At 35.2% G+C, this 14,587-nt stretch overlaps 1 protein-coding gene across 2 annotated transcripts in view; it reads left to right on the top strand.

Annotated features, from left to right (window-relative positions):
- LOC115219755 (ceramide synthase 6) overlaps nt 1-14,587 on the top strand; it is a 122,692-nt gene that overhangs the window by 87,387 nt on the left and 20,718 nt on the right. For both annotated transcript variants that reach the window (XM_029790000.2, XM_036507947.1), the window contains 3 exons: nt 4,684-4,790; nt 7,170-7,227; nt 9,112-9,162. In XM_029790000.2, coding sequence (XP_029645860.1) covers nt 4,684-4,790; nt 7,170-7,227; nt 9,112-9,162 — 216 coding nt within the window. The remainder of the gene's footprint in view (nt 1-4,683; nt 4,791-7,169; nt 7,228-9,111; nt 9,163-14,587) is intronic.

The raw sequence follows: 14,587 nt of genomic DNA on the forward strand, positions 1-14,587 counted from the left end.
TGAAAATGTTTCTTCAGCTGTGTGAAGAAGTAACTGAGCAACACCCATGAACATCTAACACAATAGTTCTCACTGGGAGTCCATATAATATTTTGCTTTTAAAATTTATGTCCAATAAATTGGCTATATTTCTAAATTACACAAAATACTTTAACAATTTTTTTTTATATAATTCCTAACTATATTTAATAATAAAAATATGACAGGATTTTTTAAACATCAAATAGCCATGAGGGTCCAGTAGTTCTTTCAGTTTCCATCTATCAAATCCCCTCACAAGGCTTTGGTCAGCAGTTGTCAAGAGGTGATGAGAGGACTCAAAGACAAACACATACTGTAAATCCTCGAGTATAATCTGCATTTTCCCCCCAAAATTTAAAGGTCAAAATCCTTAGTGCGTATTATACACGAGGTTAAAAATGAAAAATATTTTCTAAGCAATGTCCGAGTCTCTATTTGCTGTCCGGCAATGTTTATTCAGACACATTTTGTGATGTTGGGCTCGAAAATACCTTAAGCTAAGCCTGAAAGTAATGAAGTCATAAAAGAATCATCCATAACTTGCAGTAAGCAACATTTATTAAACGTTATTACTGTTATTACTGTTATTTCATTATTTTCTGCAAACAAAATGCACAAAAATGCTACATGTCTGCATTATGTTATGTATACAATAATAAAGGACGTTACCGTATACATTTTTACAAACCAAAGACGTTATATAGACCTCCTTGACTCAAGTTAGAGAAAGGGTGCGTATTATACACATGGTTTAGGTTTTTCAGATATACAGCCCCCTAAAAATCCCCTGCATATTATACTCAAGAGCGGACTATACTTCAGGATTTATGGTAGATGTGTGTGTATATATATATATATATATATATATATATACACACACATACATATATGATGGGCTTCTTTCAGTTTTCATTTCCCAGATCCTCTCACAAGGCTTTGGTTGGCCTGAGGTTATAGTAGAAGACACTTGCCCAAGGTACCATGCAATGGCACTGAACCTGTAACCATGTGGCTGGAGAACAAGTTTCTTGCTACACTTGCGCCTGCATGTTTTTGGTATTTTTTAACCATTCCCCAAGATAACCATTACTAAGATTATTTCTGTTTTCAATCCTCCTATTCTGGTTATCTCTAGTTCCAGGCCTTTACATTTGGTTTATTATTAATAGTTTGCAAGTTAATTACTTCTGCTGGTGAGCCATTGATAACTCTGTACGGGACATGTTTAACTGAGGGGAAGAGCCTTCTTGCCTCATGCAGATAAATAAATACCGTGTAGCAAGGGAAAACAACATTAAGTACTTCACAGTGAATCTGATGTTGACCTAGAACTGATGAAAGATAAGATTTTCTGGATGAATTTACATGGTGTGGGGTGGTGGTGAATGAGGGAGGAAGTTTGGAGCAGCATATTGGGTGGTGAGTCTATGGAGCACATAACGAAAACCATTTCACAAACCTTGTAAATTGATGCAGGGTGAAACCAACATGATCTTGGAAATAATATATAAAATCTTGATATCAATGTGCCTAGCAATATATTATTCATATGTAATCTTGACTAGCTGTTGCCTGGCAGAAAATATGGCTCTTTAGATTTGATAATCTGAAAGGATTATCAATTAATATCCGAGACCCTGTTTTTGTTTTCTTTTTCTAATTTTTTGTTTTTGTTCTTTGTTGTTGTTTTTATGAATAATCTACTTTATTCCTAGTTTCATTACATTATCTTCAAGCAAAGTATTTTACATGCTTTGAGGTGAGGAGGCTTGCAAATAACTTAGTAAATACTTCTTAGATTTAAGTGATTCATTTCAAGTTGGCTGAATGGTTAAGTTCACCTTTTACAACTTGTAAGCTTTGGGTTCAATCCTATCTTGGGCTATAGTCTCAGGCCAGTCAGTACCTTGTGAGTGAAATTTGGTAGTCAGACTATCCAGAAACCTATCAAGTATGTGTGTGCATAAGCATAAATTTTCTTATTGTTGATCAGCTTTAATTTTAGTTTTTGAATGACTTTAGATAAACTAATTTTAAAATCTCAAGTTATGCCATGCTGAAGAGCCCAGAATCAGGGTGAAATGGTACTATCCACAACCATATAATAAAAGAATTACATTGAAAAAATATGTAATAAGTATGCTGTTTTCATGTTTTGATAATGATTTCTCAATGTATAGGCATAGGAGTGGCTGTGTGGTAAGTAGCTTGCTTACCAACCACATGGTTCCAGGTTCAGTCCCACTGTGTGGCACCTTGGGCAAGTGTGTTCTACTATAGCCTCAGGCCGACCAAAGCCTTGTGAGTGGATTTGGTAGATGGAAACTGAAAGAAGCCCATCGTATATATGTATATACGTGTGTGTATGTTTGTGTGTCTGTGTTTGTCCCCCCAACATCGCTTGACAACTGATGCTGGTGTGTTTACGTCCCCGTAACTTAGCGGTTCCGCAAAAGAGACCGCTAGAATAAGTACTAGGCTTACAAAGAATGTCCTGGGGTCGATTTGCTCGACTAATGGCAGTGCTCTAGCATGGCCACAGTCAAATGACAAACAAGTAAAAGTATAAGGCGAAAAGAAAACATATACTTAGAAGTGATTTTATCACCTTAAATAGCAATTCTCTCTCTCACATTATATAATAGCTCCTAGTTAACAAAAACCGTGCATTCATATTGTCTCTGAGAAAAAAAAAACTGGTGTTTTATCTCTTCCATAAACACTACATCCTGAAGCTCATTTCGTGTGAACGGTGACGTTGCCTTTGGCAGTGTTTGAACCATGCGTGCAGGGAGTCAAAACTAAAGCTGCAAGTCATTGTATCTAATACTGTAATCACTTTGCCAACGTACTAGTTTTATGTAGTCTACCTAGCTTTAAATTGCCCTTGAAACTTTTTCTTTTTTTAAGATAACAATGTGTTCAAAATTATTGAATTAAAAAAAAAATTAAAGATAATCAAAGATGCTCTTTTAATTCCACAATAAACATTTCTCATCTCATCAGGTATATACATGCCTTGTTTGAGTTTATCCAACTAAAAAAAATAATTGATATCTCTGTGAAGATAAGATGTCATAATTATATGTAAAACTAGCCTAAAATTCTTTTTATAGATTTTCTTTCCTCCTAACAACGTTGATATAACGGCTCACTTGGACAAGTTTCTCTATAATGAACTTGCACAACAGTCATCACTAAACCTGTTAGGACAGGATGTGACTTGCACTGATTAAATTGTCGGTGTATTATTTAGGTGTGGAATATCTTTCTGGTTTGCTTGTTTACACAGGCCATCCTCACTAATTATATTGCTTTATCAATTTTATTTTATTTTTATTTCACCACAGACAAATACTAAGATGCACCTCTATCAATTGTTACGCAATCAATAAAAAAAGATAACTGCTTCATTAGTATAGTATTCTCTGAGGATTGGGCTGGCTCTTCTTAATCCAAGATAATCACCTTTCATCTAACGACTTAGTACCGGCTACAGACATTGATCTTTTTGAAAAATTAACCCCCTAACCCCAGCGGACTCTATTGAAGGTCCATTGTCACATCAGTGGTAAATGTTTTTCTTTTCTTTTTTTTTTTTTTTTAGTCTAAAGTGTCAATTCTGTAATTTTGTTAATTTCATTAATTCTAATTAACCTAATTTTTCATCTTCAGTTTAACCTTTTAGCATTTAAAGCGGCCATCTCAATCTCAACACATTCTACCTGTTTTATGTTCAAACTGGCCTTTCACACCTGCTTACTGGACAATGTAATTCTAAAAATAAACAATCACATCTTCGAAATTTCGAAGCAATGAGATAATTCACAATCAATTTGAAACAGTGTGAATAAATAAGCATTACATTTAACAGAGTAGTCTGATAGCTAGAAGGTTAAGTTGTAATAAGTGTTGTTAAATGATAATGTGTACCAATCATGTTTGTATCCCAGTTTGTAAATAGATACTGGAATATTCCTTTGTTCAACTTTAGGTTTGCTTTTATCATTATACATGAATGCATCTAGGCCTGACTATGTAATGCAAGTAAGTGCATCAGCTGCTAAATATAGAAAGAACTCCGTATGGTGAAGCAAGGTCAGTCACCATCATTGTTGCTATAACCACCACCACTGCCGCCACTATCACCATCAGCATCATAACCATCATCATCATTCACAATATTATAAAGATATACATTTAACACTAAATTCTCTTTAGAATTTGTTTATTTCCAAAGCTAAGTATTTCCATGGCACTAAAAGTATGTCTGTTAGGATTGCCTGCTGTAAAATGCTGTGAAAAATTTAAATTGTGGAGAGAATAAAAAAAAAACGTGCATTTTGATTTTTGATGGGTTATTGCCAGTCAACTATTTTCTCTGCTTTGATGTGAGCACATTGTTTCTCTTGACAGACTAGATTAATCAATGGAACAGACTGAACATTGTAACAACTGGGAATTGGGAAAACGAAGTTGTTGGGATAGGAGATTGGGTGGGAAAGGAAGCCACCTTTTATCTTTCATCTCAAGTTACAAAATTGATATCCAGAGTTAATACTTTGGTAAAAAAAAAATACTATAATTGCATGTTATAATTGATTGTTGTTTATGGTTAAAAATATAATTGAAACATTTTATTTATTTATTTTTTTTCTGTAGGGATTAGCAAAGCAGACAGATCTAAGCATTCGTCAGGTGGAAAGATGGTTCAGAGGTCGACGGAAACTAGAAAAACCGAGTGTACTGAAGAAATTTGTGGAATCTGGGTAAGATTAGCTTTAAAGCTAAACTAAGGACAGAGATTAATGCTGTTTAAATTATAGGAACTTTTCTCAACAACCAATGGTTTGATTCTTGTTTTGTATGGTTTTTATTTTTCTCTCTTCTAAGAGCATTAGGTGCACAGATTTCTCTGTGATTGCAGTGGCAGCAGCAGAAAGAGATTATATTTTAGCCTATGTGTATCACAGTATCATAATAACTGAATAGGTGGCAGCTTATCAGTTTAATATATAGTATGTAGTAGCAGAAAAAAAAAGAAAAAGTTGTTTGGGGAAGGTACTTAAGTATGTTTACTTTAGTCTATCTTCTTAAAATTACTGCTACTGGATACGACGAGTTCATTTATTATTTGAGTTCTTATTTTTAGACGGAAGGTATTTCATTCACTGAAGCAGGACGTGATTTAACTATAAACATTCCAGTGTGCTGATGAACTGGCAAAAACCATTCATGTCAGATAAATTGCTTTGCAGTGTTTAATCCCAACCTTTCACATTCCAAATTCAAATCCTATTGGTCATCTTTGCCTTTCTACCTTCTGAGGAAAATAAAATAAATTACCAGAGTTCATTTGTATTCCTATAATGTATCTTGGATGTGATTGGAATTAGAATATTATTGACAAGTTAGGCATAGGCATGTGGTTGGTTTATTTCCCAACTGCATTGTTTTGGGTTCAGTCCCACTGCTTGGCACCTTAGGTCTTTTACAATGACCCTGGGCTGACTATAAAGCTTTGTGAGTGGATTTGGTAAAGAGAAACTAAAAGAAGCTTGCTGTGTGTGTGTGTGTGTGTGTGTGTATGGTCTGGCCTGGCTCTCCATCGGTAACAATAACTAGCATTCCAGTTGATCCAATCAGTAGAACTGCCTGCTCATGAAATTAATAATTTATAAAGTCTATAATTCTAAGGTGGGTGAAGGCACATAGCTCAGTGGTTAGGGTATTCAGCTCATGGTCATAAATTTGATTCCTGGCAGCACATTCTGTCCTTGAGCAAGACACTTTATTTCTTGTTGCTCCAGTCCATTTAGCTGGCAAAAGTGAGTTGTACCAGTAATTCAAAGGACCAGTTTTGTCACATTCTGTGTCATGTTGAATCTCCCTGAGAACTACATTAAGGGTATGCGTGCCTGTGGAGTACTCAGCCACTTGCACTTTAATTTCATGAGCAGACTGTTCTGTTGCTCATATCAACTGAAACCTGTGACACTGTAACTGACGGAATGCCAGTTGTAAGGTAAGTGCAATGAGTTACAATTTCCTCAATCCCATACAACATGCAGAGCAAGAGCCAGCAAAGAAGTGAGGAAGACATTATGAGAAGAGGGCATGTTGGTTGACCAGGAAAAGAGGAGAGAGAGTGGCTGCAGATGACTGTTTAAATATTATATCTAAATATTTATGTATGCGATACCCTTAGATGTATATGGCACTCATGGATGCTTACATGGAGGTATATGGTACTATGAAGAAAGTAAGCAAATTATGTACCTTTACCCTTACCCACAGTACAGAAGGGGTATATGGGTTGCTTGGTGAAACTGTTCATGTACCATTTAAATTAAAATAGTGAGAGGAAGGGTGGGGTGAGTGTAACGAGTGTGCAAACACAATGTGTTCATAACCTGTTCAAAGAAATACCAATCTTCATAGTTAAACAGGCTTACAAGAAGTCGTAATATTTAATTATTATTATTATTATTATTATTATTATTAAGGCGGTGAGCTGGCAGAATCATGAGCACACGGGATGAAATGCTCAGTGGTATTTTATTTGTTGCTAAGTTCCGAGTTCAAATTCTGCCGAGGTTGACTTTACCTTTCATCCTTTTGGGGTCAATAAAATAAGTACCAGTTGATGACTGGGGTTGATGTAATCGACGAGTCCCCTGCCCCCACCCCCAAATTTCAGGCCTTGTGCCTTTAATAGGAAGGATCATTATTATTATTATTAATAATAATAAAATGCCATATTAATACACATGTACATTTTAATCAGCATCTTTATCATATAAACATTATGCAATGAGAAAGATTGGCTGAAATACATGTGACCTTGGCAAATGGGATATTATGAGAAAAAGGAAATTTATAAACATTGACTTAGTCACGTTTGAATAAAATATGAACTTAAGAACTTGGCTGTTGATTCAAATGCTGGGTGGGGGTGGGGGGAGTTTTTAGTGCATTAATGCAAAGAAATATTTAAAGGAATTTTGCATGTAGGATCTGGAGTAGGGAATTTTTTTTAGATTTTTTTCTTTGAAAAAAAAATTGATCTTATATGCCATCAAATATTGTATTGAATTAATTCTACTTAGAAAGGTTTTGGAATATTTTCTTACCATTTTCTTTCTTAGATGGCGTTGTACATTTTATTCTGCAATATTCGTTTATGGAATGGTGATGCTTTTGGATGTAAGTAACTGTAATCATTTTAATTTTAAAAAAATTTAATTTAAAGTTAAGTTTCTAGAATTCTAACACACCTGATATCCATGTTAGTTTTGTATTTGTTTTTATTTTTTCTTAATATAACAATTTAAGTATTGTTTACCATTCTTTTTGGCATGTCCCTGCCGTTAAGAACTTCACTCTGTGACCATGTGGTTTCATTTTCTAACTACATGACAATGTCTGGTACTATAGCCTTGGGCTGACCACTGCCACGTGAGTGAAAGTTGGTTGACAAACTACAGAAACCCATTGTATGTGTGTGTGTGTGTTTGTCTCCATGTGTCTTTGCACTTAGACTGCTTGGGCAGTAGTAACATTTGTTTATATACATGAACAGTATGTCTGGCAACTCTCTGGTTTCACAATGTATTAGGACCAGTGGAATGAAGTACCTTGGTTGTATACAAGTAAATGTTATCAGAAAGAGCATACTGCCTCAGTAAGTTCTGTCCAACCCATGCCAGAAATGGGCTTAAAAAGCACAATGATGAATGATTTGGAATACATTGTACAAGAGAATAGATTTTAGTTTAATGATATTCTAGTATTGTGTCAGAAGTGGGCATGATCTTTTTATTAATCATTTAAATTGCCCCGTCCTCCTAATTGCTTTTTGAGTGTCTCAACAGCTTTTTACTGTTCACAGTACTTCCATGTTCCAGAAAATCAAGGTGAATGATGCCTTCAACTTTCCAAAAATCAGTCACTATCATTTTTCTGTGTCAACTGTTGACTCTTGAACTTCTTAATCCCTGGAGAAAAAGTGTGATAACATTCCATGGACTGAGCCTTTGTTTCCAGATTATAAAGATATGCTCACATTTCATAACCTGTTGCCAGTTTGGCAAAATAAAGGTGTCTTGATTGGCTTCAGACACTTCTGGTAGATCAGAACAAACTTCCATACTTCTCTTTCAATTGAGTGTCAACTGCTGAGGTACTCACTCTGCTCACACTTTTCAGTACTCTGCTTTCCACCATCTTTTAGTAATGTATTGTGCTGTAAACTCACAAATTGCGACACATTCATCTGTGTAAATCAATTTGCCCACTTGTCGCCTTACTGGCACTTGTGCTGGTGGCACGTGAAAAAACATTCGAGCGAGGTCGTTGCCAGTGCCGCTGGACTGGCCCCTGTGCAGGTGGCACATAAAAAAACACTATTTGAGCGTGGCTGTTGCCAGTACCGCCTGGCTGGCCCTCGTGCCGGTGGCACGTAAAAGCACCCACTACACTCTCGGAATGGTTGGCTTTAGGAAGGGCATCCAGCTGTAGAAACTCTGCCTGATCAGATAGGAGCCTGGTGCAGCCATCTGGTTCGCCAGACTTCAGTCAAATCGTCCAACCCATGCTAGCATGGAAAGCAGACGTTAAATGATGATGGTGATTCATATTAGTAGTTGCAGTTGATGGTCTCGTACCACATGATTTTTGCCTTTATGGCTAGTTTCCATTTTTTTTTTTTTTTAAACTTCATCCATTTGTGAAGATTGCTTTTGTCAGTGGTGTCATTTCCATAAAGAACCTACGGCCTTCTGTGGATGTCAGACAGCCTGAACTCCTCCTTTTCCAAGAACTCCATAACAGCCTGTTGTTTCATGTGGAACCCATTATTTTCCTGCAATGAAAACAAGGAAGGAGAGTTACTATAGAGGACATGTACAGTTTGAATGACCTACATCAGTTAATAGAAATAGTTTTGCAGTACTTTCAGTATAACTCTTCTCTTTTTGAATGCCTATAAAAGTGGTTATTTTACTTCCCTTTCCTTCTACTTGCATAATTTTTTAAAATTATTTTTAATTGTATTGATGATGCTCCTGATGTGTTGTATTTCCTTTGTAGAAAGTCTGGCTGTGGAAACCTGTTAATTGTTGGATAGGCTATCCACATCATGTAAGATTACAATTTTTTATACAGTTTAAAGCTTTTATGAAATGTTTTTGTTGTTTTTCCTCCACAAAATATTTCAGTGTGTTGTTTTATTTCATTAGAATTTAAATATGTAAGATGACACTTCAAAAAAGAACTTGCATAAAATTGATAAATTAAGAAAAGTCCTATGTGCAGATGTGGTTGTGTGGTAAGAATTTGCTTCCCAGCCACATGATTTCATGTGCTGTTCCACTGCGTTGTACTCTGGACAATTGTTTTCTATTAAAACCCTGGACCGACCAAAGCTTTATAAGTGGACTTGGTAGACAAAAACTTAAAGAGGCCTATCATGTATGTGCGTGTATTACTGTCTCCTTATTTTGACATTGTGATGGTTGTGAGTGTCATCACCATGCAAATGGTGTCATCCATTTCCAATCTTCCGTGAAAACATGTCTGGCCATGGGAAAATATTGCCTTACCCAAGTAAGGTGAGTATTGGTGACAGGGAAGGCCTCCAGCCATAGAAAATCTACCTTAAATTCTGTCTGACTTGTACAAGCATGGAAAAGTGGATAATAAGACTATGATGATCATGAATTTAGTCCTTTTTCAAGTTACGAAGACATTCTTGAAAGCAAAAATATACATTGACTGCGATAGCTGTTTCAAGCTTTCATGGTTACTTTCTAAAAATATAAAACTAAATTTGAAACAGTTTCAACCAAAATTGTCTGTAGAAACGAAGATGAACAAAAAAACGTATTTTTAGTTTATTCCTAATATTGTTACTTTCACAAAATTCTTTAGAAATGAAAGGAATAAATTAATTTCAACCTTTAACTGCAGAATTAAATTTCATGGTTATTCCAGGAATGGTGTTAAATATCTACCAAAAAATAGAATTGGTATTTTCTGCGAGTCACATTGATTCAATAGACTTGACAGAAAATAGTTTCAAACACGACATACCTCAACAAAAGATACATTAGCATATATAAAACTGTTTTCCGCAGTTAAAGGTAATAAAATTTTGAGTGGATATATCGGAATTCTGCAGTAAAAGGGTTGATAAAAGACAGTGAAAAATAAAGTATTAAAAAAAAAAATAATATTAAATAAACCAAAAGAATTATTTCATGATTGTAACCATAATAATATTTAAAAAATATTATTCTGGCTTTACTCGGTATATGAATATTTTTATAGAAGTTAACGTGAATAAAAACTAATTTTTTTCAGTTGGTTGTCAGAAATAATTTAAACTAAATGGAAAAGGAAAAAAAAAAAACTCACTAAATAATTTTTTTTTACAAATATGTTGAGCAATAATGGAAACTGGGATTATTATTTATTTTTATTTTCATCTATTCTTTTTTATCGTTATATATTTTTAGTATGTTTTTATTTTTTATTTCTCTATATTTTTGTGTTTTTATTTCCTTTTTTTATATTTTGTCAGTAATTAAGTTATGATACAGCTTTATGTTTTGAATATTTTAATTTCTTTCTTTGAACAAAAAGAAATTTAGACATTTCTGGTGACTAAAAACTTTTGGCAATAAACTAGAATAGAAACCTGTTACTTCAAAACTAGTTAGAATATAGTTTTCACATAAAACTAGTTAAAATATCGTTTTCACATTAATGATAACTTTTAGGAGATATATATATATATATATATATATATAATGTTAGTTATGGCCAGTTGATAGGGTTACCCATGATTCCACATCCATAAAGTGCTTAGCTTTATGGTCATGATACCTTGGGTAACCCTGTGAACCGGCCATAACTAGCATTCTCTAAATACTCTGCTGCTCTATAACTTAGTGTGTGTGCTTTTCTTTTGGATTTATGATTTACTGACTATATATATATGTATGGAGGCACAATGGCCTAGTGGTTAGGGCAGCGGGACTCGCGGTGATAGGATCGCGGTTTCGATTCCCAGACTGGGCGTTGTGAGTGTTTATTGAGCAAAAACACCTAAAGCTCCACAAGGCTCCGGCAGGTGGGGTGCGGGTACTCTTTCGCCACAACTTTCTCTCACTCTTTCTTCTGTTGGCCTGCTCGCTTAGCCGGCAGGGTGGCGTCATTTGAAGGCTAAAACAGTCCGATGCACATTATGGCCAGCAATGTGTAGCAACATCTGATAACCTGGTCGGTCATGGTGATCACGGTTATATATATATATATATAATAATAATAATAGTTTATAGTCTAAATGTCATTTTGTGTAACAGCTGTTCTGAATGAAATGGATGTTTATCCCTATAAAATATAAAACCTAACAAATTTAGTTCTCTTGACCCTATCTAATGTAAATTGTAGTCAGCTGGTTTCAGATTCCTTCTATGCTGAAAGTTTTTATTACTGGTTAAAAAGTTATATTCTATGTATTGTTAAGCCAAGAGTGGACTCGATCATAGCTTTACATATTGCTATTCTCTAGCAGTGTTGTCAAGTTGCTACCTTTAGTGTGAAGTAGTTAGTAGGGACCAGGTTCCTATGAATTGAAACAGCTATGTCTTTGGGAGCTAAATAAGAGTAAACAAAGGATTGCTTATCTGACTTGCAGGAAATTCGTCCAGAAATTTCTCTGATGCAGGATCACTTAGTGAGGAATTTAAGGTTTAGGTAAGTGTTCACAAGGCTTTGTCTTGAGTTCATAAATGTTCATCCTAACGCTTGGGAATCCATTGAATTGAAAATCAAGGGAGAATGGCTTGGTGGGAATGTTTTATAAGCAAATATCAAGGACAAATTGCGAGAGAAATTTGATATAAGAGATGGTGGTCACATCCTGTGCTCAAACATTACAGTTGTTTGTTGTAGATGTGATCTTTTATCGATCAATGTTGGTTTCAATATGACACAGAACCAAATCAGCAATTAGTGTAAAATATCTTGATGCATGATATTTCAGTTTATCTGTGCTTAGATAATGGACTTCTAGTTATTTATAATATGACTATTAACACTGTTGCCCGAAGAATCTGGAATGCTTAACTAAATAATTTCTCTACAAGTGTAGCTGTGTGGTAAAAAGTTAGCTTCACAACTGCATGGTTCCGGGTTCAGTCCCATTGTGTGGTGGCACCTTAGGCAACTGTCTTCTACTATAACCTTGGTCTGACTAAAGCTTTGTGAGTGAATTTGGTAGACAGAAACTGAAAGAAACCCATCATGTGTGTGTTTTTATTTGATAAAAGGTGGGGTTTTTTCTAATGTTAATGTATATATATATATATATATATATATAATATTATATTATGTGAAATTTCATTTAGTATTTCTAAATTGAATTTTTTTCCCTGTAAGTTTGGATTAATATTCCCTCAAATAATTATTATATATATATGTGTGTGTGTGTTTGTTTATATATATATATATGTGTGTGTGTGTGTGGATTTGTGTCTGTGTCCCCCACCGTCTCTTGACAACCAGTGTTGGTCTATTTACATACTTGTAACTTAGTGGCTTGACAAAACAGACCAATAAAACAAGTACCAGGCTTTTAAACAAAGTACTGGGGTTGATTCTTTTGACTAAAATTCTTCAAACTGTTGCTCCAGCATGGCCACAGTCTGATGACTGAAACAGGGTAAAAGATAAAAGATAAACAGGAAAATAAGAACCACTTCAGTAGTAATAGTAAAATAGCTATCTTTTAAGGGTTGTTTGAAGGTGGAGTTTGCATTTAGAAATTGTTGCTTATCAGTGATAACTTGCAATGGTGTTAGCTTGTTCTTAGGAGATAAGGTGTTGTTAGGGCAGAGCTGGTTAAAAGGATCTTGAAATGCCAGTATGTGAGGAACTGATACTATTAAAAGGACAAAAAGAGAACTAAACAAAAATATGCAATAGAAAAAAATAGCTAATTAAAAAAAAGTGCTAGATGTGATTTGTTTTAATTTCAATATTTTTTTTTGTTTCCTTTTTTTGGTATTTTGGTTGATTGAACAATTTTTATTTTCTTCTTTTGTACTTATGCTTTATTTTAAAGCTATTATGTATAATCTTCTCTAAGCTTTTATTCCCCCCTCACTATGCTAGTGTTGCATATTTCTAGACATAACGATGAAGTCTATATATGTAGATGTAGGCATGGCTGTGTGGTTATGAAGCTCACTTTACAATCATGTGATTTAGAGTTCAGTCCCACTGCACAGCACCTTGTGAAAGTGCCTTCTACTACAACCCCAGGCTGACCAGTGCCTTGTAAGTGAATTTAGTCTGGTCGATGGAAATTGTGTGAAAGCCTACCATAATTCTAAGTGTGGCTGTTACCAGTGTCATGTAAATGGCACCTGTGCCAGTGGCATGTAAAAAGCACCCATTACACACTTGGAGTGGTTGGCATTGGGAAGGGCATCCAGTTGTAGAAACGATGCCAGATCAGATTGGAACCTGATGCAGCCCTCCAGCTTACTAGTTCCAGTCAAACTATCTAACCCATGCCAGCATGGAAAGCGGACGTTAAATGATGATGATGATATGTATGTATTTATATATAGAATGCGTGTGTTTGTCTCTCACCACCACTTGGTAACTGGTGTTGGTTTGTTTACATCCGTGTAACCTATCAGTTCAGCAAAAGACTACAACAGAATAAGTACCAGTCTTAAAAGTAAGTACTTGGGTTCATTTTTTTGAGTAAACACTTTTAGGGAGTGAAGGGATCAGCAAAGTTACAATCCAATGATTGAAACAAGTAAAAATAAAGATACGTAGCAACTGAGAAACTTCTTGTTGTCCAACTCTAATCAACCTTAATTGCACTGACTCGTGGTCAGATATTCCAGCCATGACTATTATGGTTTTCTTCCTAGACTACATTCAACGTGTCTTTCCTATTTTAAAAGGAGCACAATTTGAGGGACATTTATTTGATACTTTTAGCTAGTTGAGTATGCTCATTGATTTACACTCTTTAGTTCAGCAGGATATCCAATTATGTATATAAAGAGATGAATAATGTTGTTTGCTAGAGTTTCTGGAGAGATGGACATGTGGTTGACCTGCGTATCTGGAGAGATGGACATGTGGTTCACCTGAGTATCTGGAGAGACTGTGCTTTTGCTAGAGTGGATTGAGAAACATAGTGTAGTTGAGTGGAGTATCTGGAAAGATAAACTGTGTGGTGTATTAAAATATCTGGAGAGATGAATAAGGTGGTACAGCAGACTGTGGAGAGATGATTGAAGTAGTTCATCAGACTAGCCAGCTCACTTGCTAGTCTGTGCTGGGGAAGCATTTATGGAATTGATTTGCTTCTGGCTAATCTGAAAATGGTAAATGAAGAGACCCAGATAACATTTACAACATATAGATCTATGCATGTGACTCTCTGTGTATCATCAGAGGGAAATGTTGCCTTTTAGTAAATGAATTAACAGTCCAGTGCTGCAGCCTGTATTGTAAAGTGACTGTTTCATACATT

Source organism: Octopus sinensis, linkage group LG1 (genome assembly GCF_006345805.1).
Source record: "Octopus sinensis linkage group LG1, ASM634580v1, whole genome shotgun sequence".
NCBI classification, from domain to species: Eukaryota; Metazoa; Mollusca; class Cephalopoda; order Octopoda; family Octopodidae; genus Octopus; species Octopus sinensis.